The 24,938-nt window shown below is 48.5% G+C and overlaps 1 protein-coding gene across 1 annotated transcript in view; it reads right to left on the bottom strand.

Annotated features, from left to right (window-relative positions):
* Positions 1–1,564: 1,564 nt before the first annotated feature.
* The window catches only part of LOC144163878 (ras GTPase-activating-like protein IQGAP1), a 40,249-nt gene continuing 16,875 nt past the window's right edge, over positions 1,565–24,938 (bottom strand). The window contains exons 8-12 of the mRNA XM_077694553.1: positions 19,526–19,697; positions 15,333–15,557; positions 14,470–14,670; positions 13,468–13,733; positions 1,565–2,282 (exon numbers count right to left, since the gene is read on the bottom strand). Coding sequence (XP_077550679.1) covers positions 1,973–2,282; positions 13,468–13,733; positions 14,470–14,670; positions 15,333–15,557; positions 19,526–19,697 — 1,174 coding nt within the window. The 3' untranslated portion in view covers positions 1,565–1,972. The remainder of the gene's footprint in view (positions 2,283–13,467; positions 13,734–14,469; positions 14,671–15,332; positions 15,558–19,525; positions 19,698–24,938) is intronic.

Raw genomic sequence — 24,938 nt, 5'->3', positions numbered from 1 at the left:
AGTTGCTTTGCTTTCCGTGCGCCCGAGTACCGACCGGAGAATGAGCCAGGTGCGGCGACTACTTAAGGAAAATTGTAATTGATCCCACACCTGGTTCCTTGTCGGCTGAGGCTGTTTGCATATTCCTCAGCTTGTTTAATTAGCTGCGCTATACGCAGATTGAGCTTGCGGTTGTGTTAGTTTCTTCCAGCGACGTATCAAATCCCGCCGGGCGTCCCCGATATGAAGCAGATGCGCGTCCGCCGCTGCGTTGTCCATCGTAAGCTCAACTGTTTTAGTGTGTGCATTGACACAGGGATGAGAATGGGGTGGAGTGCATACGGCTGACATTCTCAGATAATGAATGGCAGCCTACCATTGTCGCTGAAGAAGAAAGTGTATGACAGCTGCATCTTACCGGTACTCACCTACGGGGCAGAAACTTGGAGGCTCACTAAGAGGGTTCAACTTAAATTGAGAACGACTCAGCGGGCAATGGGGCGGAAAATGATAGGTGTAACATTAAAGGACAAGAAGAGAGCTGAGTGGGTCAGGGAGCAAACTGGTGTTAAAGACATATTAGTAGAAATTAAGAAGAAGAAATGGACGTGGGCAGGGCATGTAGTGCGAAGGCAAGATAACCGCTGGTCATTAAGGGTAACAGAGTGGATCCCTAGAGAAGGCAAGCGTTGCAGGGGGCGGCAGAAAGTTAGATGGGCAGATGAGATCAATAAGTTTGCGGGGATAAATTGGTCACAATTGGCACAGGACCGAGGCAATTGGAGAATAATGGGAGAGGCCTTTGCCCTGCAGTGGGCGTAGATAGGCTGGTGGTGATGATGATGATGATGATGATGAATATCCAGTTATTGAGTCCAAATGAGTCTGAGTGAGTGGGCTCATGAGTGAGTTCGCCGACCTCTGGCGATAAGCTACGGGAGCACGCGAACAATGTAAAGAGTGCGCGGGAGGGGAAAGATGCTGTGGGCTTCCTGGTAAGCCCTTGTTCAAATTGTAGGGATTGTTTGCCAGAATTACAACACACTTCCATCATTAGAAAGTGCAATTCATGGCTCTCACGTGAAATTATCGAATCAGAACGGATCCTAACGCTTGGTGAGGCATGCGTCAGCATAGCCTCTACCACCCTGTCTGAGAAAGAACTAAATTTCCTACGCATGCGCAGATAAGGCTTAGCTTGGACGGCTACATATATTCTCGTTGAAAATAAAATGGATGGTGCTACCTTAGCGATTTTAGGGGCCTTAGTAACAGCGAAACATGGAGGAATGAAAGCTGTGCAGACAGGCAGCCGTATTTCTCCGTCTGCTGCTAGAATGCGATGGCGCTGGCATCGGTTGAGACTGTCCGTGAAATAGCGGATAAATCATTTCGGCAGAAACCGCCCCTACGGCTTCCCGCACAGCATGGAATTGTTGGACCATTTACGCAAGCGAAGCCTGGAGGGCGTCAATAAAGACTCAGACGGGAGCATGTTTTAATTGTTTATTTGCGGATTACAATACACACAGTAGCCACGTTAATAACAGCACCAACTGTAGAAAAAAAGAGTGACTCGCGCGGGCACGGTCGTTAAGAAAACTAAAAACAACAAGCTTAAAATAAATAAATAAAATACATAGGCCCTAGAGTGGCGGCTGTCATGAAAATAAAAATAACAAAATGCTGCCAAAAGCGTTCGAATGGCAAACAGGCGCACAACACTACATGCTACGGAAAACGTCCACAGATAGCATGTAAACCGAGCTTATGAATGAGTTAACCGCGAAAGCTCTGTGGGTTGCACACACACGCACACAAACAAAATCGGCACAGCCTTGGTCTCAGGGGTTAACCTAAGTCTCAGCGGACTCCTCTTAGCCAACCAAGAGAAAAAGAAAGAAATCTCCCCATCACAGGCTCTCCCGTGAGTTTAATGTGATCACTTAACGTCCAGCACCTGGGACACCTGGGGGCGTTGATTCGTCGGCTCCTACTTGCCGCAGAACTTCTTGTTTAGGAAAAAGAGCAGCAGGTTGTTGTTGAGCCGGGCCCGCCCGGCCAGCTCCGTGACGGCGACGCCTTCGTACTGGCGCTGCAGGAGGTCCTGTATGTCGATGGTGGTGACCTCGTCGGTGCCGACACCCAAAAACTTCGTCCGCACGCTGAACATGCCAGCGCCCTCTGCAGGGGCGATCTCGAAGCAAACCTTCTTTAGGTGCTGCGTCTCGATGCCGGAAACCTCGAGCAGGATGCCCTTCTTGCGCAGCCGGGCGCCGGAGTACTTGATCGCCTTTCGGGACCTGGTTGTAGAGAGTGAGTGAGTGAGTGACTGAGTGCAGGCTTTATTAAAATCGCCTGCAGGCGGCCTCCGTTACCGAAGTGCCGTGACGCGGCCCGACGTCTTTCCGGCTGGGCTCTTTACTAGGCAGCTCCCTCGCTACTAGCGTCATTAGAAAGTGCAAATCATGGCTCTCACGTGAAATTATCGAATCAGAACGGATCCTAACGCTTGGTGAGGCATGCGTTAGCATAGCCTCTACCACCCTGTCTGAGAAAGGGCGTGAAAATGTCAAGGGGTGAAAAAAAACCGAATGTTGACGCGCGGCAGATGAAGCTGGATTATGAGGTGTGGTGTGTTGGAAGGGTACGGATTGATGCATACCACCTGCGGATGTTGAACTACATCTGGGACACGTGTTCTCCGCTTCAATAAGAACAGCAACTGAGCAGTAGTGAGCGAAGGGGAAAGGGTGGGATTAGTTTATTGTGGGGCTCAACGCACCAAAGCTACATTTAGGCTATGAAGCGCGCCGTAGCAGAGGGCTCCGTATTAATTTCCGCTATACGGGAATCTTTATTGTGCGCCGAAATGTCGACACACTGGTTTTTTTCCTTTTCGCCTCCATCAGAAAAGCAGCCCCCGCTACGCGGGATCAAACCCGCGTACCTGGGCTCAGCAGCACAACGCCTTAGCCCCTGAGCCACCGCGGCGAGTGAGAAGGGGTGGGGCCTCTACCCCAAAGCGCCGAACCAAACACCACTACGGAAATTACAGTGCGTTGCAGACCCTTCTTCGCTTTCTTCCATGGTATATCCTGCGCTACAACGCTCTGTCGCAGCCATTGTAGCAGGGAGGACTTCCAGTTGCGAATTCAAGTTGCAGAGAGAAAGAGAGAGAGAGAGAATGAGAGGCATGAAGTGCGCTAAATTGACGAATCCAGATGCTGGAAGCTGGTTGCCACCCAAGAGTGCTATACCCAGCCTAAGCAAACCAACTACAGGCATCATACAATAAACTTAAATGTCAAACGAACCTACGCTACGTGCATATATGCAAGAAGAAATAAGATCCACTGGTGGACCGCTGGGAAAGCGCGCACATTGCGATCTTTCCATTCCGTCACAGTAGGGACGCCTAGTTCGGCCGCTTCTCCACGGTAGGAGCGTGCCAGCGGAAACTGGCCAAGGCACGCGGGAAAGCTAGCGAGTGGGGAAGGACACCGTAGAGGCACAGGAAGACCTCCATGGTGGTGTCGCCCGCTCCACTCTCGTAAGTTTTTTACACCCTATTTCGGCGAAAAGGGCGTACCACGGCACGCACATTTAAAATATATTTTACAAAAAAAGGAGTGTAAGGATGAAAAAAGGGTGTGCTTGTGAACACCCTGAAATAAATGAGTAAGGCTATGGTTACCACCCCAAATTTAGGATGTGGGCCACTCAGCTACGCGTGACAATGTGGATAGGCTGAGTGCGCCGCACGACATACACACGTTTAACACGGAGAAGTCCAACTTAATTGCGCCACATATGTTTAGCGTAAGAAAAGTAATGGGATACGTGGGAAGAGTGGGAAGAATCACTTTACTACCACATTGTCTCTTCTTGCTTTTATACCCAGCAGAGGAAAGTCCTCCGATAGAGTCGGTGGAATTGTCACAAAAATAAAATGTTCTAGCGCCAATTTACGAAATATGGATTTTAATGTCAGCTTAAACCCGTCAGCATGCGGATTTGCAAAAAATTGTTAATCGTGAGGTGGAGGGGAAAAATTGCTGTGGTTACATGTTCAATAAGTCAAAGAATTTTATTGTATACCAAACACCTATTCCACAGCCCTTAAAACACCCTCAAAGAAGGGTGTTCCATATTTCAACACTGGAGCTCTTCGATTTACAGTCTCGGACTCACCGCGGAATCCCCGAGAAGCAGTCCGGCATTCGATTTTCCCATGTATCCCTATGGCTTCGGGGAATCCTCGGACTACCCGCGGACTACCCGCGGTGAGTCCGTGACTGTAAATCGAAGAGCCCCACTTTTTGTCCCATGGGTGTCAAGCTACAAATTAAAGTGTTGGAACCTAACAAAACAGGTGTTAAAGGAACATTGAAGTGATTTGCAAACATTGCGGGATTACTAGCGGAAATTGTAGTCCGGAGTCCAAAGGTCATCTTTCAACCACTCTGAGTGCGTTTACGCGAATTTATTTAGTAGAAAAATAAATTCGAAAATGCTGTCCTCCTCTCTGAATCCTCGCTCATTTTGTGTGGCGTTTTCGTGTGACTTCAGGAGGAGATCACTTGGCTTGATTACTCTACTGCACGGCTCGCCGACCTTCCGACAGAGTTAGTCGGCCAAGCGTTTATGGTACAGAGTTTAGTCCGCCGGCCGCCGACAGGTTGTCGCAATTCGTTCGCTCCGTTGAAACTAAGCCACGACACGTTTGTGAATGGAAGTATGTGCGTTTCTTTAGTTTGTTAGTTTGTACGCTGTATCAAGTTCCAAGTCCAGGTCGCTCCACACAACCGCTGCACAAGCGACGCTTCGCTGACTGGTACGCTAGTAGGAAAATCTAAGGCCACTTGAAGGCGGGAAAAGTCAGCGAAGCCAGTATAGGTAGTAAGGAAATGAAATCAACTGGAACTTTTACCGTACAGCGTAAAACTATAGAGCACGTACAAAGCACTTTTTTGCGCTGGGTGAACAAGCACAGCGGTCAGCAGCACGACTACGCATCTGCGAATGCTTTTCCGTCTAAGAAATGTAATTGCTAGACGTGAGATATTGTGGAAATTTGGGGGACACTTACTGCACGAGCGCTATACAACAAATAGTCACCTAAGCTGCTTAAAACGCTAAAACAAAATAAAAGTGTAAACTAGTCATACATTTTACACCTTATATTTCCAGAACCGGCAGCGATAGCTTGTGGCCGACTGGTCTGGAGCGCTAGGCTGTTTTGCAAGTCACAAGTTCGAATCTCCGAAAGTACTGTTTTTGCAAGCTGTTTTTTTTGTTTTCGACCGATGTTTCGTATACTGAGTTCACCATTTTTGGGCCGCAACGTTCACTGCCCCACGAGCGAGTTCGATGAACGCGCCCAGATTGACACTGACGCGCTAGCGAGTTCTCATTGGCGTGAAGTTGTCACAAGCACCGACTGCTTGCGGGCAGTGGGAACAGGCCAGAATAGGCCCACCCTTGGCCTGGTGTGAACATGCTTTTTACGTTACAGGCATGAGTGAGGGGAGCTCGGAATATGCTGGAAAAGGGCATGGCATTTGAGCGTCTGCGGTGACGCGGAGGGCGTTCATCCCCTGCGTAGGCCTCAGCTTGAGCCAGTCTACGCAGTGCAAGCAAAAACGGGAGCTTGACAATTCACTTGAGTTTCCCTTTAAAGACCTCCAAAGTTGGATGTCTTTTCCAAAGTGGTGGACTTCAACATTTTCTTCGGGGGGGGGGGGGGGGGGTGTTTTGTAGCTCACGGTGTTTAAAACAACATGAATTTGCATAATTTAATAATGGCGAAGCTGCTTAAGCTTAAGTTTCACCCGGTGCCATAAGCAAAAAAATACTTCCGCCTCTAAAGTGTGCACCACCACACATAAGGTATTATAACAGTGAAGCCTAATTTCGCGCCTGTTTGAGTTTGAGCAGAAAGTGCATATGCGTGTGCGTACCTTGTACTACACCATTTCAAAGGTGATAGTGTTTTTGGGGCTACTAAGACGCAGAAAAAAACAGAAAATTGGTGCAGCTTGCACTAGTGGCGCAAGGCTGGAGAACCACCACAGTGGAAATCGACGTGGCTTGTTTGTCCCCTGGCATCCGACCCCAACGGCTTCGTAAAATCCGGATAAACTGCGTCGCACCCCTCAGCACTTAGCCTAGCCTAGCAAGAACATGAAAAAACATAAGAAAACATAGTAAAGGCTAGCAAAACCTGAGGAAGCTAGGTTTACCGTCAGCTCCGATGTTTCATTTGCATCTGAACACCCATTTCATACCCTTTGAACATCCTACAGAAAACCAAGGTGGTTGTAGTCGGTCAACACACTTTTTGCCACACAAAAAGGGTGTAAAGCTACAAATTAGGGTGTTGCAACGTAAGACAAAGGGCGTAATGACTTCTCAACACCCTTATTCCACTTGTACTACACCGTTTTTAGGCGATAAAGGTGTGAAAACGTTTAGTGTGAAGGTAGCAATCTCCGCTTGCTGTCTCCACTATTTTCGTCCCGTGCTCTTCTACCGCCTGCAGATGACACAGGGATCGATGCGGAAATTTCGCCGACATTAGCTATTTATTGCTCGGCCATTAAGAGAGTTTTAGTACAGCGTTTTCCTTTTTTGCGTACGCTAAACGCTAAATTTTCGGCATCGTCGGCATCGGCGTCGGCATCGCGCGGAGAGTTTTAGTCATGGTTTCAGTAATGCGCTTCGTCGGTTTCGTACGGCGACACGCTAACGCTTACTGCGCCATCTGTTGACCCGAAGGCGAAGCGGCTCACTCATGTGGGTGAACGAACCCTGGAATTCTTTACAACTACCCACCCCTGTAGAACCAGACGCCTTCCCGTTAGTATTGAATGCAAAACGTGCATAACATATTAGGAAAGCTTAATTACGAATATATAATATAAATACATAATACGAACGAAAACAGCGGCTGTGACGGATGCATTTTATTCGACTCGAAACAACCCACAAATCGGTTTCGAACAAACGCAACTTCACTGCTTGCACTACGAGGCCGAAACGCTAAAATAAGGAGTTTTAGCGCAGCGGCTAGCGTACGCTATACGCTACGGTCGGCGGGTGCCGGCACCCGACTGTACATGAGCGCATTCGTTCCGCAGGGACGAGGGGCTAGCCTCGACGTGCCCCCGCATTCTTTTCGATGAGGGATGGCTCTGGTTGCGCTGCCCGCATGCGCAATCTGGTCCGGCTACCCTCCGACTAGTAACATGCGATATTTTGCCCCCTGCCCGCCATGAAGGTGGCACTCGCTCCCCGTGATTTGTATACGTCCAAAAGCAAACCGCGTCTTTCCGCCGCAAGCCGAGAAGGCTTTAGCCGCGCAGATTGTATGTACAGGTTTGTCCACTCTTGGTGCGAACACGGCGCAGCGTGGCGCTCAGCGGAGTGCCAGTACACAAGCAGCGGCCGCGCAACGAAGCGTAGCGGCGCAGGCGCACAGGGCCTTGGAGGCGGGGCTTCGTGTCGTCTGCTGAAGTGTGGGGGTGCGCCGTGCTTGATAACCACCACCGGGGGTGGCTTGCTTTGCTGTGAAGCACGCCTAATTGTCGGCATGCTTGTAGTGTCTTAGCACGCCGCCGCCGCGTTGCGGGATTTACGGACTGCGGCGCGTTGTGTAGCTTCTGCGTACGACAAGTGAGTGCTTCCTCTTTTCAGTGCCACGATCCCATCTGAATTCACGTATTGTTGCAAACATTTCAGGAGTGGCTTGGTTTGATTTATAGGGTTTTGCGCCACAAAACAACTCTGACTATCAAGACATTGTAGAGGAGGGCTCCGTATACCCACCCCAGGCTCTTTACCGTGCACTGATACCACGCAGTAAACACGCATTTCGCCTCTACTGAAACGCGGCACCTGCTACCGGGATCGAACATGGGTATCCCGGCTCAGTAGAGCCAAGCAACCAAACCACTGAGCCACCACGGCGGGGCACTCTCAGGACTTGACGACACTGCTGAACTAAAGAGGGTCATAGAGCAAAGCTTTATTTTCTACGTGTGCTCTCTATAGCAGCTGGCCTTTTGCCCGGTTGCGGCGTCTGGCTCGCTTTTTTTGTTCGGAGTGTTCACGTGATCAGTCTAGCTCGAAGGCACTCGCGGATTGCTAGATGCGACTTCGAATGAGATCAGTGAAGTCATAAAAATCGACAATAAATGTCGTAAATATGAAAAAAAGGTCTAAATCGGTTCAGGTCCACAATTCAAGTGTTTGTTTATATGTAAGGCATTGCTCGCATTATTAAGCACATTGAAAACACAGCGAACATATTGGTGATTTTTCCGTTCGTGGCGTTTAGATAGGCGATGCGTGTGGGGATGCCACATAATGCAGAAGTTATGTGGCATCAAGAAGGGAGAAGCTGTTCCACAATTGTGGGGCATGAAACTGGTGACCGCAGTTTCGTTACTCGCGTAGGCCTATTGCGAGGAAGTACGTGTCGGACCAGAACGTAGGACACGTAGCAGGTGGCAACAAAGGGTTGAGCCGCTGTTTCCCAATAACTAGACGGGTGAGCAGCGGAATTATTGATATATGCATTATAATGCAGCAGACTTGAGTGTGACCATCCCATGACTTTGAGGGAGAATAGGAAGATCGTGTTGGGTGCGTGAGACCCTCTTGCTGGGCGACTGCTTGAACAGTCTCGACGATGCGCGATATTCATATGTATGAAAAATGACAGCAGATATCGAGACCGAAGTCGCGGGATCAAAACTCAGCCGCAGTGGCCGAAATTCCGTGGAGGCGAAATGCACGGACACCCATGTGCTGCGCCATGCCAGTGCAGAGTAAGTAAATCCCCTTGGCCAAAACTCCACGCAGCCCTCCTCTACAGCGCCTCTGATTAAGCAAAACCAAGCCTGTCCTGAAATGTTCGCAACAATAAGTACATTTAACTGGGATCGTAGCACCGAAAAGAGGCAGCACTCAGTTATACGCGAAACTACAGAACGCGCCGGAGTGAGTAAAGTGCGCTTTCCCGCAAAGCGGTCGCGGCGCGCTAAGCATGCGACCGTTATGCGTGCTTCACAGCAAAGCAAGCACGGCGCGCTCCCGCGCTAGCAGACGACACTAAGCCCCGCCTCTAAGCCCCTATGCGCCATAGAGTTTCTTACAGTATACACTAGACAGGAATCTGGCGCTAGCGTCTATGCGGCTCACAGCAAGGTCGTCTGTGTCGTCATGGGCCGCCATCACACATCGCGCTCGCCTTAGTTTCATCATTGGCTTGTATTGAAACGTTTTAGTGACCGCAAATTTAAACAAAGTGCCACAAAAACGCGAAGAATAGTGGGCAATTGTGTAAGTGGGAAATAAAAACATGCTGTTTTAAAACTAAGGAAAAAGGAAGTAAAGCGTATTTTCGCCGGAACGGTTGTGCCTGCTATTATGTAGGCCAAGGTTGTAGTAACTCATTTGGGGGGTAACTCATTAGAGACTGTGATTTTATTAATTTTACCATTATTTCAAATAATAAGTTTGAAGAGTTTCGAAAGTTTTTTGAGCGTGCATATGAAAACGCTGCCTTCGTGGTGAACCGGTGCACCGACCGCCAGGTAATTTAACAAGAAAACAGAAAACGTGGCGTTAAACAGTTGTGGACGATGACAAGATAGGACGCATACAAGCACCCGTATCGGCCGTATCTTGTCTTCGTCGAAGTACGTTTTGTTTCTTCTTTTCGGCGGCTACAAATTTCGCGGCGGCATATTGCCCGCTCAGTCATACGTCCTTAGACTGCGGCATGAGCAACGTCAAGTGCGATCACGCATTGCCTGCTGTTTCACTGAACACGGCTACCACAAAAACGGGAGGATTTCAGCTTCCTTGTAGCTCGTAAACGTGTTAATTCATAGTGAAGAAAGCAAATTACAAAAAAAACGCTTAAGAATCCAATTGTCATGCCAAGCCCAAGCCAAAAAGGGCGGTCTTCCCGTGAACCCCCACGACGACATGGCTTACGAGGCGCAGTTTCCTCTGTAGTATACTTACTAAGAAACTCTATGCTATGAGCCTGCACCGCTTAGCTTCCATACGCGACCGCGGCTAGTGCGCTGGCGCTCCGCGGAACATGGCCCTAAAACCTACACGGTCCCGTTGCGCCGTGTTCGCACCAAAGAGTGAGCGACCCTGTACAATGAAATCTCGCTCATAGATTTTTCACGAGAACCGGGAAATAGAACGTCTAATGCGAAAATCGTATTATCCAAAGAGGATAACCAAAGAAGGAGAGGACCACATGCGTACTCCGTCAGAAACGTACGCAGGCTATTTGGCTGAAATAGCATGTGTTGGTCTTACGTCCGCTAAACACAAAACCACCTCAGCGCACTGCGCATGCGCAGTGCTAACGACGCTCTTTGCGTAGGGCTGCGTAGGATATTGACTCCGTGGCGCCACCTACAAATGACGCCACTTGGACGCTGGGTCGGGTTGTCGTCTCCTACAACACATTTCCTGTGCGTATGCGACCGCGTGTTATTTTTTTGTGGCCACCGACTCCCTCCTCCTTGTGGACGTAATGCAAATTACAAACAATCCGGGCGAGCAATCAGCGACTCGCTTGTTCCCGGTGACGCCATGGCGTTTAGGTAGTATCGCGACCCACAGCTCGTACGCAGCCAGCTAATGCCGAGGACGATGCAACTGATGCCGAGAAAAGTACGCTGTAAATTCATTATGAAATACTTGTGACGTGACATGTACAGGGGGGATTAAAAGAAATACGGACAACGGAGCGCGCAGCCTCCGACGCATGCCGCACCATCTGGCTGCACTGTCAGTAAACTGCGCGCATGCGTAGTTCTTTAAAGGAGCCATGAAGACAAATTACAAGTTGGGTTTATTAGAAAGACTCCTTAGTCCCGATAACAATGATACCAATATCATCGCAATCTTCGAACAAATAACGGAAATATTAAAGAAAAACGTGTGAAGCCGTTGCGACCCCCTAGACAATTTACCGCAACTTTTCTATGACGTCACGGAACCTTGTTTGTGCGATTGGCGGCCGCCTAACTGACCTGTCGTGACGACAAATGACTGGACGTCTGTAATGGGGCCTCTAGTTCTATTTGACCGCATGACTTGAATGCTAACGTGCAGTTAACGCACTGAAAATTATATTTTATTGTTGGCCCGTATGACGTCATTCTTGTTCACAACACGTCACTGTGGCGCAAAATTTGAAGGTTTTTAAATACTTTTTGCTTTTTTTCGTTAAAAAACATCTTTTGTGGCTTTAATGGAGCTGAGTGAGATACTGAATCCTAGTTCTTTCAAATTAAACAAAGTTGCATTTTCTCTTCATGGCTCCTTTAAGGCCGTCTGAGAGTGTGACCTACTGTTAAGTGAAATGCTTGGTGAAGAAGCGACGCCGTTAATTTATTTGAGGCGCCTTTCAAAGCTCTTTCCCCACTGAGCAACCTGTTATCTACTGCATTCGGGCCAAGCGTGCAGCAGGATGATTGCAGCTAGCATGATGCCGTTCAACGATCATCCCGCTCAGTGGCGACGCAGCGTGAAAAGGCGCCTTAAAATAAACGGCCGGTGTCTCTTCTTGATCAAGCATTTTTCGAAGAACGGTGCATGCGCGCAGTTTACCGACTTTGCAGCCACACGGTGCAGAATGCGTCGGAGGCTGTGCGCTCCGTTGTTCGTATTTCTTTGATCCCCCCTTTTCGAGACTGTGTGCGCAAGGAAACATCTTGTAACAGAGACGGAAACGCGTCGCTGACTTGTGATCTCACCCCGCGTAGTGGTCGCATTGCCTGGTAAATGAATCACTACGTGAGAACGGTGATCGGATTCCTTCGCTCCACATGCTTAAAAGTGCGGCTATGATGTGCAGATTGGCTTAAGCAGTGCCTATTTCCCCTACAATATTTTTCATAGTTATGCCCGGATTTGATTAATGATCACTGCCGTAGCACGTAGTCTGCACGGCTGATATGTTTACTTTTCGCGACGTGTTCACAAAGTATGAATGGTATGAACGCGAGTTTCCAACGCTTTCGAGCGGATTTCGACGTGGCTATATTTATAATTCGTTAGTACCTCGGTGTGGAATTTATAATTGCAACGTGGGCTTTTGTCTGTTTACAGTGCTCCTGCTTTTCTCTAGCATCAGTTTCGACACTCACGATTGCTAACAGGAGGCAAGGCTGTTTACGAGGCGAAACACGTCGTTAATCATTTGGGGTAATGAGGAGTTTTAGAATAGTAGAACCGAGCGTTGGGGCACCCAAAAAGTTTAGGAAACCCTAACGCAACACGCGCGCGCGCGACGAGAGGGTCTTCAACAGCTCGCTTACGGCTTCGGGTGCACGTAATCGAACGTTGGGAACCTCAGGCTTAGCGTCGCGGCAGATATTCCATCGCCGCTATCGTTATAGTTGCAAATGACAGTCCCTAATACAACATTTCCTCTCACTGCTACCCCCTTTCTTGTATGTGTAACTTTGTATCCGTGGTGATTGCAGTTTAAGCGATCGATGATCAAGATACGTGCCACGGCCTCGGCCGATGCTTCGCGCAGGTATCGCCATCCTCGAGCCATAGTAGTGAGAAACTCTATGCCTCCAGCCACTCGCTACACCGCCCGTGAACGGGCCGGCGGTGCCGGATCCACGTCCGCGGCCGGTCGGCGTACATCGCGGCAGATATTTGAGCATCGCTTTGAAAACCACAGCTGATGACACTAGCTAGCGCAATCTTTCCCCACACTAACATCCACATTCACCAATGTGGAATTACTTTTCCACGACTAGTGCTATTTTAAAAAGCGGTAACAAGTTGTTGCCGCCGCGACCTGCGTCGGTTGGAGCTGCTCCGTCGGCCGTGCGGACAGGCACGGCGGGTGTCTGGCGCAAAGTTTCTGGGAGCAGTAAGCGCTTCATGATTTCCTGCTTTATACATTTGTTGCAAACAGAGGAAATCTTGAAACTTAGTTCGGCGATCGTCGTAGTCTACATTGTTTTTCGGGGAAACGAGCAGCAGCTTACGCTTGTTTGCGGAGAATTTTCCACAGTTGATACGGTTATAATGACCCCATGAGGTCAAACTGCGCTTGACACCCTGAGAATTAACTTTAAACGACGGAAATTAACACGAAAATGCTTTTAGAATTCGCTTCCTAAGCGAATGGTCAGGCGGTGCAAGCCAACTACGCAGCAAGATAGGAACGGTGATCCCACAAGTGACGTCAGAACGATCGCAGCGCCGGTCTCTTCAGTGGTGGGCCTCACGGCCAAAGGGAAAACCTTAATTCACATCTTGCACGCTATGAATCTTAATACGGGACCCCTCAACTACCTGTTTCAGGGCCCTGTTACGCGTTTTTTCTCTCGCAAATTCGCACTCGCCTCACGCGCTCCGGGCCATAAACGGTTGGGCACTGGCACGGGGAGGCGAGAACGGCAAAGCTGTCCAACGGCGACTTACTTGAGCGGCCTGGGGTGGGTGACATCTCCGCTGCCGGATTGGGGTTGTCCCGCTGGACACGACTGCCTACGAGACTTGCCAGAGGACGCCAGGCTGGCCAGGCAGGCCTGCAAGTAGCGCTCGTAGTAGTCCAGCGTCTCCTCGTAGTATCGCGTCTTCACGTCGAGCTTGCGCTGCGTCGCAACGAGGTGTGCCAGCTCCTTCTTGCGGTTCAAGCGGTGGTTGCGCTGCTTCAGGATGTCGCCCGCGATGCCGTTGATGACGTCCTGCGAGTGAACGCCGTTGCACGATGGAGTATAAGGGGATTTAGGGAAGGATCTCCGGCGTGGCAACCTGGAGGACACCGTTCGCTCATTTTGCAAGTGGTTAGCCCACTGAATGAATGTTCAGGCGGGATACTTCAACCTTCAAGACAGTCAGCGAAAGCAGCCCTCGTAGAGGTGTCATTCAGTGGAAGGAACATTATTCAAATAGGGGTTAACTCGCCGACGCGCTGTAGTGCGCGCACTGGATTAAATTTGACCACCAGGGGAACTTTAACATCCGCCAAACCTCCACACACCACCGTTTTCATTTTTCGCCTCCACTTGTACATCAAGAAACGGATGTCAAATTGTGCACCGGCCAGTCCGCGGGAAGCTCAACGTCCACAGTCTCGGATGTTTAGTTGACGAATAGTACGGAACTTTTAGACATACAGAAAACGACGCGACGTTTGCAATGTTCTCTTTTCTTGAGCGCGCGTACAAACGCGCTCACGCACTTCGTGCCCGCAATTAATCATACAGTGGTGTGTTAAAGGAAGGGCTGACGAATGTTTCAGACAAGTTAGTAGACTCCTCTGTACTGATATACCTTGCCGACATAAAAATAAATTGCACAGAAGTCTTGATAAACGTGTGTAAACGACAACAACGCATGTCTTAACAGGACGCCAACAAAGCGAATAATTGCAGGTTCTAGGGGACAGTTCCGCCAGACATTCGATGCGCTCTCGTATACCTGGTAGTCGTCCCCGGCCGAGGCAAGGCCGCAGTCCTCGAGCATGTTGAGGTTTTTCTGCAGCGCCTCTCGGAAGTCTACCAAGGAGCCGTACTTTCGGTGGCTACGGATGCAAGACTGCGATTCGAGGAAATCCCGTTCTTGGTCTGGGGTGATTTCTTCCCCAAGAAGCTCTGGGATTGTCGTCACGCGCGGAAATACCTGGGATGAAACAGGAGGCAACAGATTATAGCCCTCGCACACACACTCAGGCTTTCCGCGCCAAAACAACAAAAAAAAAACGCCGGCAATAACAAACTTCGATCCCTTCTTATAAGGTTGTGCACGAGCAGCCTAAAACACTAGAAAAATCACAAACACTTTCTCCAACGTGACACCGATTTTGTCAACAGTAGCTGCGTTATGCTTTTGAAGGTAAGTTGCGCTTGTTGTGAACACAGAGGCGGACACCGGAAAAAAAAAACGTACGCAATCACCTTTTTTTTCCGTGTCCGGCTCTGTGTTCACAACAAGCGCACCTTACCTTCAAAAGCATAATACACACACTAGCCCAACATCAAGCTTGAGCTGCGTTATTACGTTACTTCATCTTACACTGTTCTACAAGACAAGCCCATGGCCGTAAGGGCCGGATGTGCCAAGACGTGCATTGTTTTGGGCGATATCAACCCATATGACTTTCGGCCTGCATTCCGTAAAGACTATTTTATGACCAGGCTGCGTAAAACTACAGCGCTGTAAATTGGTGCATGCGACCGGCCGAGATAAGTGTGCATAAAGACTGCACATACTCGGCAATGCTATATTGTAACAAGCCACAGGTGAGCGGCACGAAAAAACAGCGTACAACTGTCCTCGCTCACCCTTAGCAGCTCCACGAGCATGCGCTTGGTGTCTCTGAGCACCTGGTCGGTCTCGGGGGACTCCTCTTCCAGCTCGGAGAACTTGCCGTACAGGGACAGCGATATCTTCGCCGAGGACAGGACGGCCGCGTCCCTGGAGCCGTCCGCGGAGGCACCGCTGTCCCCCACCAGGTCTTCTACGGTTGGTTCGGGTCCAAGATCCGCCAAAAGGCCGCGCAGCGGGTCCTGTGAAGAGCGCGATGTTCTAGGTTTAAAAACCAGAGCTTCGTTCCACAATACGAGCTGTATTTCACGCGAGCGTACTTTTTGTAATTTCTGCCTATGTCGATTACAGTTTCATGCTTTCTCTCAGGCGTCCACGCATAAATGTCTGGGAAGAAGGCTTTAATATATGCCGGCAATAAGAGGAGGGTGGCCAACTTCGTGACACCGGACATGACGATGAAGGTTCCATGACAGCATTTCAAGTTCAGACAACAACCGCTTGGAGCCCGTTAAGGAAACATTGCTGGCGTGCCCCATCGCAAGGGATGACGAAGCGCCTCCAAATGCGTCCATGCTCTCCGGAAAGGTGGCAAACCGGCGAAGCACTACAGCGCGGCCGGTGTTTACCACTGCACTACTCCCCATGGTTCGTTAAAGTGTTTTTCGCTACACGTTGCGTGTTCGTAGTATTTTCTTTCGTTCCCGTTCCCGTTCTTTCGTGAGCTGCCTGGCCCTTGAAAGTACGTAGGACGCACGACCGACCAATTTCCAAGTAACGTGCTGCCATTGTTTGCCATTGCCACGTTGACGCTGCTCCGCCCGAACCACCGGTCGCCCCTCTCGGCCTTTGTCACTTGTGGTGCACACAATTCCGCGCTGGGCACACGCTCTGCTGCGACAAAGATAAACCCAGCCACACTATGTCCCCTCAGCTCCCTCTCTATTTTTGTTGACGCACGCATATCGCGTTGCGGCGGAAGAGTTTTCCGCGTACAGTGGACCACGGTATTTTCATTTAGCCTACCCGCACCACACCCCGCTTTAAAGAAAGTTCTATGATCGGTAGTTCCACATGTTCCATAGGTGGCAGTGTGTCCCAGAGACGCTGGGATGTGAACTTCGGAGAGAAAAACGCATTAAACAAACCCGTGGCTGCTTTGTGGAGCGATCAGCTACACCTTCGTCAAGTGAGAGCGAAACCCGGTTTTAAGCATAGGGCGGCGTAGTCACTCGCTTGTACTCAAACTCACGTGAGTACGCTGATGAGAGAGTACGAACCGAGACAAAAGAAAAGCACGATTATGAGCGACTGCAGACCCAGACAAAAATGTGAGTAGGATGACGAGTGAGTGCAGACGTGAGTATGTGTACTTTGTGAGTAGTACTCATGAATACTGTAATCAATACTCGCGCGTACAAACTTGCGAGTTTGATCACGCACTCGAATCGCAACGTGCGTGCACGAGTCTCACGCATTTCGTGGTGCCGCAGCATTCCTCAAAGGATGGGTAAAATGAGGTGATGAGGGGGAAAACTGCCGTTCTTGCCATTCCCTCTTCCGCGGCTCTCAGCACTCGTTCGACACGGGGTTGCCATAGTGAATGCAAGGGCAGGCATGCTGGCTGCCCTGAACTTGCTCTGTTCGAATTATTCGTTCAACAGACCCAGTTCAGCACGTGAATGTAAGTGGTTAATTGATTGCGAGAACAAATTAGTAGAAAAAAGGTTTGGATACGAGTAAATGTGGGTGATTATTGAGTGAAAACAAGTACAGATTGAGTACGAGTCAGTACATATTAAATATGAGTACAAGTGAGTATAGGTGACTGCGATTGCGACTGAGTGTGTGGTGAGTGAGTACGAGTGATTTTGAGTACAGACGAGGCTCTTGAGTCTGAGTGAGGACAGCGTGAAGGAAAAAGAGTTATTGAATTTGATTGAGTTCTGTGTATTGCTGACCTATGGTTCCAAGGACCAAGAACGGCGGAACGTAATCACCTGCCGCTCATCACATTGCGCTCCGCGCAGCAATCCCCCCGCTTTCTTTCAATGCGCAATTATTCTGTGTGGGTACTGCCTTCGGAAAATCGTGCGCCCGCCCGTTGCGGTCTTAGTACTTTCATACGACTGCCCACAGCACCCGTAGAAATATATGTTCTCCCAGCAATATGCTCTTGCGTACAGCAGTGAATGTGACATTAAACTCGGTATAGCAGACCAGCCCAATATACAGAGACTGTCTTTTAGAAATTTGAGCTTTGCCACATTTGCCCCGAATGCCGTTTATTCTACTAAAAAATATGCGCTGCCATCAAAGAAAGGAGTTATAAAAGCGGAACAATATCAAAATATTTTTTATTTCTTACGGTGTATGTTCCGGCGTGTGCCTTCTATTTGCAGACAATTGTGTATTGCATAGAATTATCAATAGCCAGACTACTGCAGAGCCATTTGACCTGCTTCACCGGAGAAAAGAGGTGCCCTTGGGCTGTGTTTGTGGGAGCGGCTTGGCGGGTGTTCGGGCCTGGTTAAGTGATGCAAGGCGGTAGTAGGAAGGAAAGAGGGACAAACTCCGGACGCTATCTGTTGTCAGGTTTTCTGAGCTTTTGCCAAGCCCCGCAAAGTTGGCCTCGAGGTTTTTAGATTGGTGTCAAGAGAGAAACTGTTCATATGTGGTTCACAACAAAGAGAACGCCACACGTTTATTCACATATCATTATTGGAACGTATCCTAGAAGTACATCCGAACACAAATGCCTGATTGCGTATCTTACCTCCGACATGTTTTGATGTACTTAAATTACTATGCATGCGCGAAAGCCCGTGGCTTGGGCTTTCTACGTCGCATGGTAGAATTGAAGAACACTAAAGAGTTGCTCATGAAGACCGGTTTTATACTACATGAGATCCGCGTGAGAAAATTGGCATCGAGAAGCTAGAAAAGGCACAAACCTTGGCTCAGCGCTTTGTTTTAGGGACTACAAAAGGGACTTCCAGAGATAACATAGGCTACGTTTGGATTCACTTCAATTCCGCTGGTCGTGCTCAGCCTTAAATTTTGTTACACAGTCGAACACGGAAGCATGTATATATAACGACATGGGGATCCCGAAACAGTTCTATACACGAATAATTCGAACTATAAAATACGCCTCTCTGAAGATTACCAGATAACTCTGCACGGCACTGAGAGCTTTCCGAGATTGTGACAGTCGGTAGCTTACCGATTGGTTCCTCGCAGAACAGAAAATAATAGACATAGCGCGACGACCAGCGCACTTTATTTGACATTAAAAAAAAACTGCGAGATTCACTTGCTTCATCTTCTGCGTCATAAAGTTAACCACCCTGTCTTCAAGCTTACGAACGGCGTTCAGGTGAGAAACTCCGGCGTTGTACACTAGGCCACAAGAGTAGCGACTCTAGCACTTATGCAAACTAGGCAGCAGTAGGCGGTTGGGAACATTTGGTTCGTTTCGGTTGGGAAAGGCAGATGGGAACCAGATCAACGCCCGCGTTTTCGCTTCCATGCGGCTGCCCCCATGCTAACGGGCATGGAGGAAACTAGTGTGCGAGTAGCAGGTGTTGAAGGCCATCGAAGCGACGCGACGTCGCCTTCTCTTCACTGGGAACAACAGCGCCAGTGAGAAGTCATCCTCATCGCATCCACCCCCTCAGGAGAAGCGCACTTGCAGGGGCACTTGCGGGGTAGCGTTCGATATATCGAATGTGCCCGTGATCAGGAATTCAATACACGCGTACAACACTGCTATATTTTCTGCGTGGCATTTTTAAGAGATGGTCAGACTGCTCGATATAGACAATAATTGTACGTATCCGTGTTCGCTATATCCATGTTTGACTGCGCTATTAATAATAAATTTAGGAGAAAGAAGCCTATTCAGTGCGGCCAGACAGTTTCGCTATGGTGTAATCTCCAAAGAGAACTGTTGAAACATGCTGTTTTTCCTAAAACCATCAGCAAATACAAGTTATCAAATTGAACCAATTCGGTAAAATTATCCCTCACATACAATCGGTATCTCCCCGCAGTCTCTCATAGGCTCAATGGTTGCTCCATTTTATAAACTTCCGAATTCAAGCCCATCACAGGTGGGTGTGGGGTCACTTCCTGAAGTTTACGTTCGACTGTACACCCACGCAGATTCAACATGGCGCCGCCCAGTAAAAATAACAGTGTGCTATACCTTGGGGTCTGGAGCGATTTCGTCCTTGTACTCGAGCAGGTACTGGTGGGTGAGGCGCAGCTCCATGGCCGTCAGGGTGATGGTCGGAGGCGTAATGTGGGTGGCCTCGGAGTAGCTGTCCACACCGAACCAGTCCTCGGGCTCGGGAACGGCGCACGCGTCGGCGAAAAATCTACGCCGCAGGGGACGTCGAGACGTACGCGCAGTTAACAGCTTTGTTTGTACCACTGTTTAGAAACGGGAAACTAAAACCGCTCGTGTTTAACATATAACAACCTCTTTATCACGAGCGAAATCAAAGGCTATGCACAGTGTCGTAAAAGTTTGCCTTTGCTCGAGCTATACCTACTGGATCATTGTATTGATGATAATGATGATGGTTGGATGTTTATGGTGCAAGGCCAACAAAGAGTGGTTATGTATGAGGGTAGAAGACAAACTAGAACCACTTAACAAAAAACTGAAGTCAAATCAGTAAGACACAATGATCATAGCTGGTGCAGAAGGCCAGTTGGTGATTGTGCGTGGTATGAATAATGAAATTAGGTCTACAAAACTCTGCGTGATAGGAAATGAGGTGTAAAATTTTGATTTCACTAAGAAACGTAAAAGTGCGTTGTAGAGGAATCATGGGATCATCCGCTAAAAACCATGCGGGGTGTAGTGGAATGCGTTGCCTGTATAGTTGAGGGAAGTGCTTGCGTCTTGTGTGGAGTGCTTTGCATGTAATTAGAATGTGGCTTACGGATATGCCCTCCCCACACCTGCTACACAAGGGGCTTGGAGATCCAGTCAGCAGATGGGAGTGTGTCGCGTGTGTGTGGCCCATCCGTAATCTAGCTAGGCCAACTTCCATAACACTGTTGCGATAGTCACAAGTGTATGGTTCTAGGTGTGATTTTATTAGGTGTAACTTGTTTGTCTGTGTACTGCAGTCGGCTTGCCACGTGCTGCGAAGGTGTTGTCTTATGTGTGGCTTGTTGTCGGTGTATGATATTTTTGTACTGTCCACTGTGCTCGTGTGTGCAACAGCGGCGGCCATTTGGTCCGTGGTCTCATTTCCTGCAATCTCAGTGACTCGGTACCCAACATATAATCACTTCGGGAATTTTGGCATACGCAGATATTAAAGTGTTAAAAACTAGATTTATGACGTGATATTTGAAACGCATTTGTGATGATAATGCACGTACAACGCTGGGTGAATCTGTGTAGATGATGGACTTTTGAATGTGATGTTGAACAATATGACCAGCAACAAGAAAAATGTTATGTGCTTCCGCCGTGAAGATGCTCGTATTTACATGCACTGAGGTAGAGGCTTTAAAGGGCGAAATTGCCAGGGGGCTATAAAGTCAATGGTAGATGTTTTGAACGTGTCAAAAAAGGTGATTCACAGTTCAGAAGCTACCCCTCTCCCCCTAAATAAGAAAGGAACAGAAAGGCATGGGCGGTTTAAAAACAGCTGATGTGTGGATGTAGCCGGAAAAACAGGTTTAAAAGGATGCTTTCCGATTGATATTTTACAAGCATATAAAAGATCAACATAAGTTCGCTGGTACTCTAGGCACCATTTGTAGCATTCCACATGCAGGCTTTGGACAGACCTTGTACGGAAAGCACCACACGAAAGGCGAAGCCCCAAGTGCAGCACTGGGCCGAGCATTTTTAGCGCTGTTTTTGTGGCTGACCCGTAGGCAACACTTCCGTAATCCAAGCGAGTCCCTACCAGAGCGGTATAAAGGCGCAGCAGGAGTTGTTTATCTGCACCGTATGATTGGCGAGATATGACTGAGAATACTCATTGTTTTTAGACATTTTTGTCTGAGTTGTTTGATGTGAGAGATGACTGAGTTTTTCGTCCATCACCACACCCAAAAACTTGTTCCTTTGTAACAGAAATTGGCTCACCATTGAGATTTCTTTCAGGATCGGGCCTTACTTCGCGTCTCCTTGAGAAGACGACATAGGTACTTTTCGCAGGATTGAGTTTGAAACCATTTTTGTCTGCCCATCGAGAAAGTTTGTTTACCCTAACCTGGACCTGACATTCACATATGGACATGTTACAAGGTTTAAAACATATTGGTACATTATACACACATGCTAAACAGGAGATTGATGGAGGCAATGGTTTCGGAAGAGAATTCACCTTGACAATAAACAACGTGCAGCTCGAAACTCCGCCTTGAGGTACGCCATTTTCTCGAATGTGAACTTTTGAAAGTGCCTACCCGAATCTGACACGAAATGTTTGTTCGGACGAGTAACTATCACGAGTGTTCAACATGTTACCTGTTACACCAAAGGATTTAAGTCTGCAAAAATGCCGTAACGCCATGCCGTATCATAATCTTTCTCGATATCAAAAAATACGGTCATGCAGTACTGCTTGTGTATAAAGGCATCTTTTATGTATGATTCTAAACCAACCAGCTGATCATTGGTGGATTGCCCCGCCCTGAAGCCTGCCTGGCAGCCCTCGAGAAGACCGTTCTACTCCAAAAAGAACACGAGCCTACGGTTTATCATCTTCTCGAGGAGCTTACACAGGCAGCTTGTCCGGGCAATGGGTCTATAGCTGGCGAGAGAGGAAGGGTCTTTCCCCTCCTTCAGAAAGGCCACAACTATGGCCTCCATCCAAGACCTTGGAAGCTACCCCGAAAGCCATATCTGGTTGTATAGTTGTAGGAGCGTCTAAAGAGTGTCAGCGTGTTGGTGATGTATCATAGTGTATGTAATACTGTCTGCCCCTGCAGCTAAAGTCTTACAAGTTGCAAGAGCAACCTTCAGCTCATGAAGTGTGAATTCAGAGTTGTACGCAGAATTCGACTTGTCCTTGTCACGTAAGGGCTTCTTTTTTGCAGATGTTTTGTGTTGCATAAACGTGTGTGTAGTGTGCTGAACTGTACACGTGTTGGAAGTATTGTGCGAGTGTATTAGCCTGGTCTACGAGTGTGTCCCGCGTAGTACTACAAGGGGCAGGCTGTGTCTGTTGTCCTTTTATTATTTGTATTCGTGTCCAGACTGTGTGTGTCTGTTTATGAGTTGATGGAAGTAAGGAAGGCGCGCCAAATCTTCCTTTGCGCCTCACGACGCACGCGCTTCCCAAAAGACTTCGACCGTATAAAAAATGAGATTATTCGACCTGGGGTACTGGCGAAGGACACCCCACGCTTTGTTCTTAGCTTCTCGTGCTTGCATGCAGTCCTCATTCCACCAGGGCCTCCTTGGGTTGCGCGATGCACTGGAGGCATGTGGAATGGACTTTTGGCAAGCGTCGAGGATGTGCGTCCTGAGGAGATGGACGGCTTCATCTACGTTTAAGTGTGCTATCTTGTTCGTGTTTCGGTAAGCGCCTACATCTATTAGGCCGCAGGGCAAACTTTCGAATAAAAAAAAGTGTGCTATGGCAGTCTGCTGTAGCTTAGATGTCTCTAAATTTATTCAAGTTTTGCTCTTGCTTCATTGAACCTCTTATGGGAAGATGCACTGCTTGGGCCTGTACCAATATGTTAGTGAAGTGGGGAAATCGTCACTACCATATGGGTCTGTGCCCACGCCCCACTGAAGGCAAGGAAAGAGAATGGCGGAACCAATGGCCAAGTCAAGATAAGAGTATGTGCTGTGTCCTAAGTTATAGTATGAAGGTTGTTTTTTTAAGAAATGAAATTCTCCCGACGATGTTAAGAAATTTTCAATGATGTGGCCTCGGGCATCCGTGCGATATGCATTCAGGTCGCCAATGAGAATGAAAGATTCGGGTAACTGATCTACGAGACACTCGAAATCTGAGCTCGACAGCTGGCGGTCAGGAGGGATGTAAAGAGAGCATAGTGTTATAAGCCTATTAAAGATTATGGTTCGAACGGCCACAACGTCTAGGGTGGTCTGTAGATGGACAGTGTGGCACGCCAAGGATGATGATGATGGTTGGATGTTTATGGCGCAAGGCTAACTGGGGCAAAGAGCGCCAAAACAATAGTCATATATATGAGGGGTGAAACCTTAAACACTAAGTAATGTCAGCAAAAACAAAAGTAAAATCACAAAACGCGAATGAGCATGGCTGGTGTATAGGGCCAGTTTTGATTATGCGTGATCAGAAATTAGGTTTAAAAACTTAATGTCTGACAAATACTCAAAGACACGTTTCACAGAAAACATGGCATCGTCACCAAGAAACAGCGATGGATGTAGGGGGATATGTTGTCTGTAGAGTTCTCTGAAGAGTTTGTGTCGTGTTGTGTGAAGTGCCTTGCATGCGATTAGTATGTGTACTACGGATAGGGCCTCTCCGCACCTGCTGCACTGGGGTCTAGGAGATTCCGTCAGCAGATACGAGTGAGTTGCATGCGTGTGCCCTATCCGTAGCCTACCCAAGGCGACTTCCGTGTGTCTGTTGTGTGAGTCAGATGCGTACCGTCCCAAGTGTGGCTTTATTACATGTAATTTGTTGTCTGTCTGTTCGTCCCAGTGTGCTTGCCATGTTCTGCGCAAGTGTTGTCTTATGTGTGGCTTGAGGTCTGTGTAGGGTATCGTTGTAATGTCTACAGTGTTCCTGAGTACAGCAGCAGCGGCCCTCTCGTCTGCCAACTCGTTCCCAGCGATCCCAGCGTGTCCTGGGACCCAGCAGAGGACCAGCTCATGCTCTTGTGCATACACGGACATGATACTGTTGAATACAAGATTAACTATGTGGTTTTGGGGAGGCTTGTGCGATGACAGTGCGCGAACAACACTCAAAGAGTCTGTATAGATGATGGAATTGGGAATTTGATTTTCAAGAATGTGTCGTACAACCAGTAAAATTCCATACGCTTCTGCTGAAAAAATTGTGTGGACGCTCATGGTTCTGGCTGCATTGAAATTTGGACCATGAGCAGCACACGACACCATAGTGGAGGTTTTGGAAGCGCCACTATAAAATTCTGCACATGTGTATTTAAACTGCAAAGACAAAAAGTGCTGCAGTATTGCAGCTCGTGGTACACGATTTTTGTCAAGTCTCATAAAAGAAAGGTCGCACGACACTGGGCGAACTTGCCAAGGCGGTAAACTGTTAGAAAAGGACGACCTGTACACATCTAAAAACGAAGCACCGAGATCCGAGGCTCGCTCTCTCACTCTAAGTGAAAAGGGCAGAGGAACGGATGGGCGATTTACAAAGAGCAGAGATGTTGATGTATCGTTAAAGACAGGATAAAAAGGATGATTATTCAGCGATGAAATTTTAAAAGCATAAAGCAAGTTCATGTACGTTCGTTGGTTCTCAGGGCTCCACTTATTACACTCGACATAAAGACTCTCAGCAGGGCTAGTAAGAAAAGCACCCGACGAAAGACGAAGGCCCAAGTGTAGCACTGGGTCAAGAATTCGCAAGGCTGTCTTAGTCGCCGACCCATAGCACGCC

Source organism: Haemaphysalis longicornis, unplaced genomic scaffold (genome assembly GCF_048455015.1).
Source record: "Haemaphysalis longicornis isolate Haplotype H1 unplaced genomic scaffold, Haemaphysalis longicornis Haplotype H1 scaffold_1, whole genome shotgun sequence".
Classification (NCBI taxonomy): Eukaryota; Metazoa; Arthropoda; class Arachnida; order Ixodida; family Ixodidae; genus Haemaphysalis; species Haemaphysalis longicornis.
This window is presented reverse-complemented; position numbering and strand designations above follow the sequence as displayed.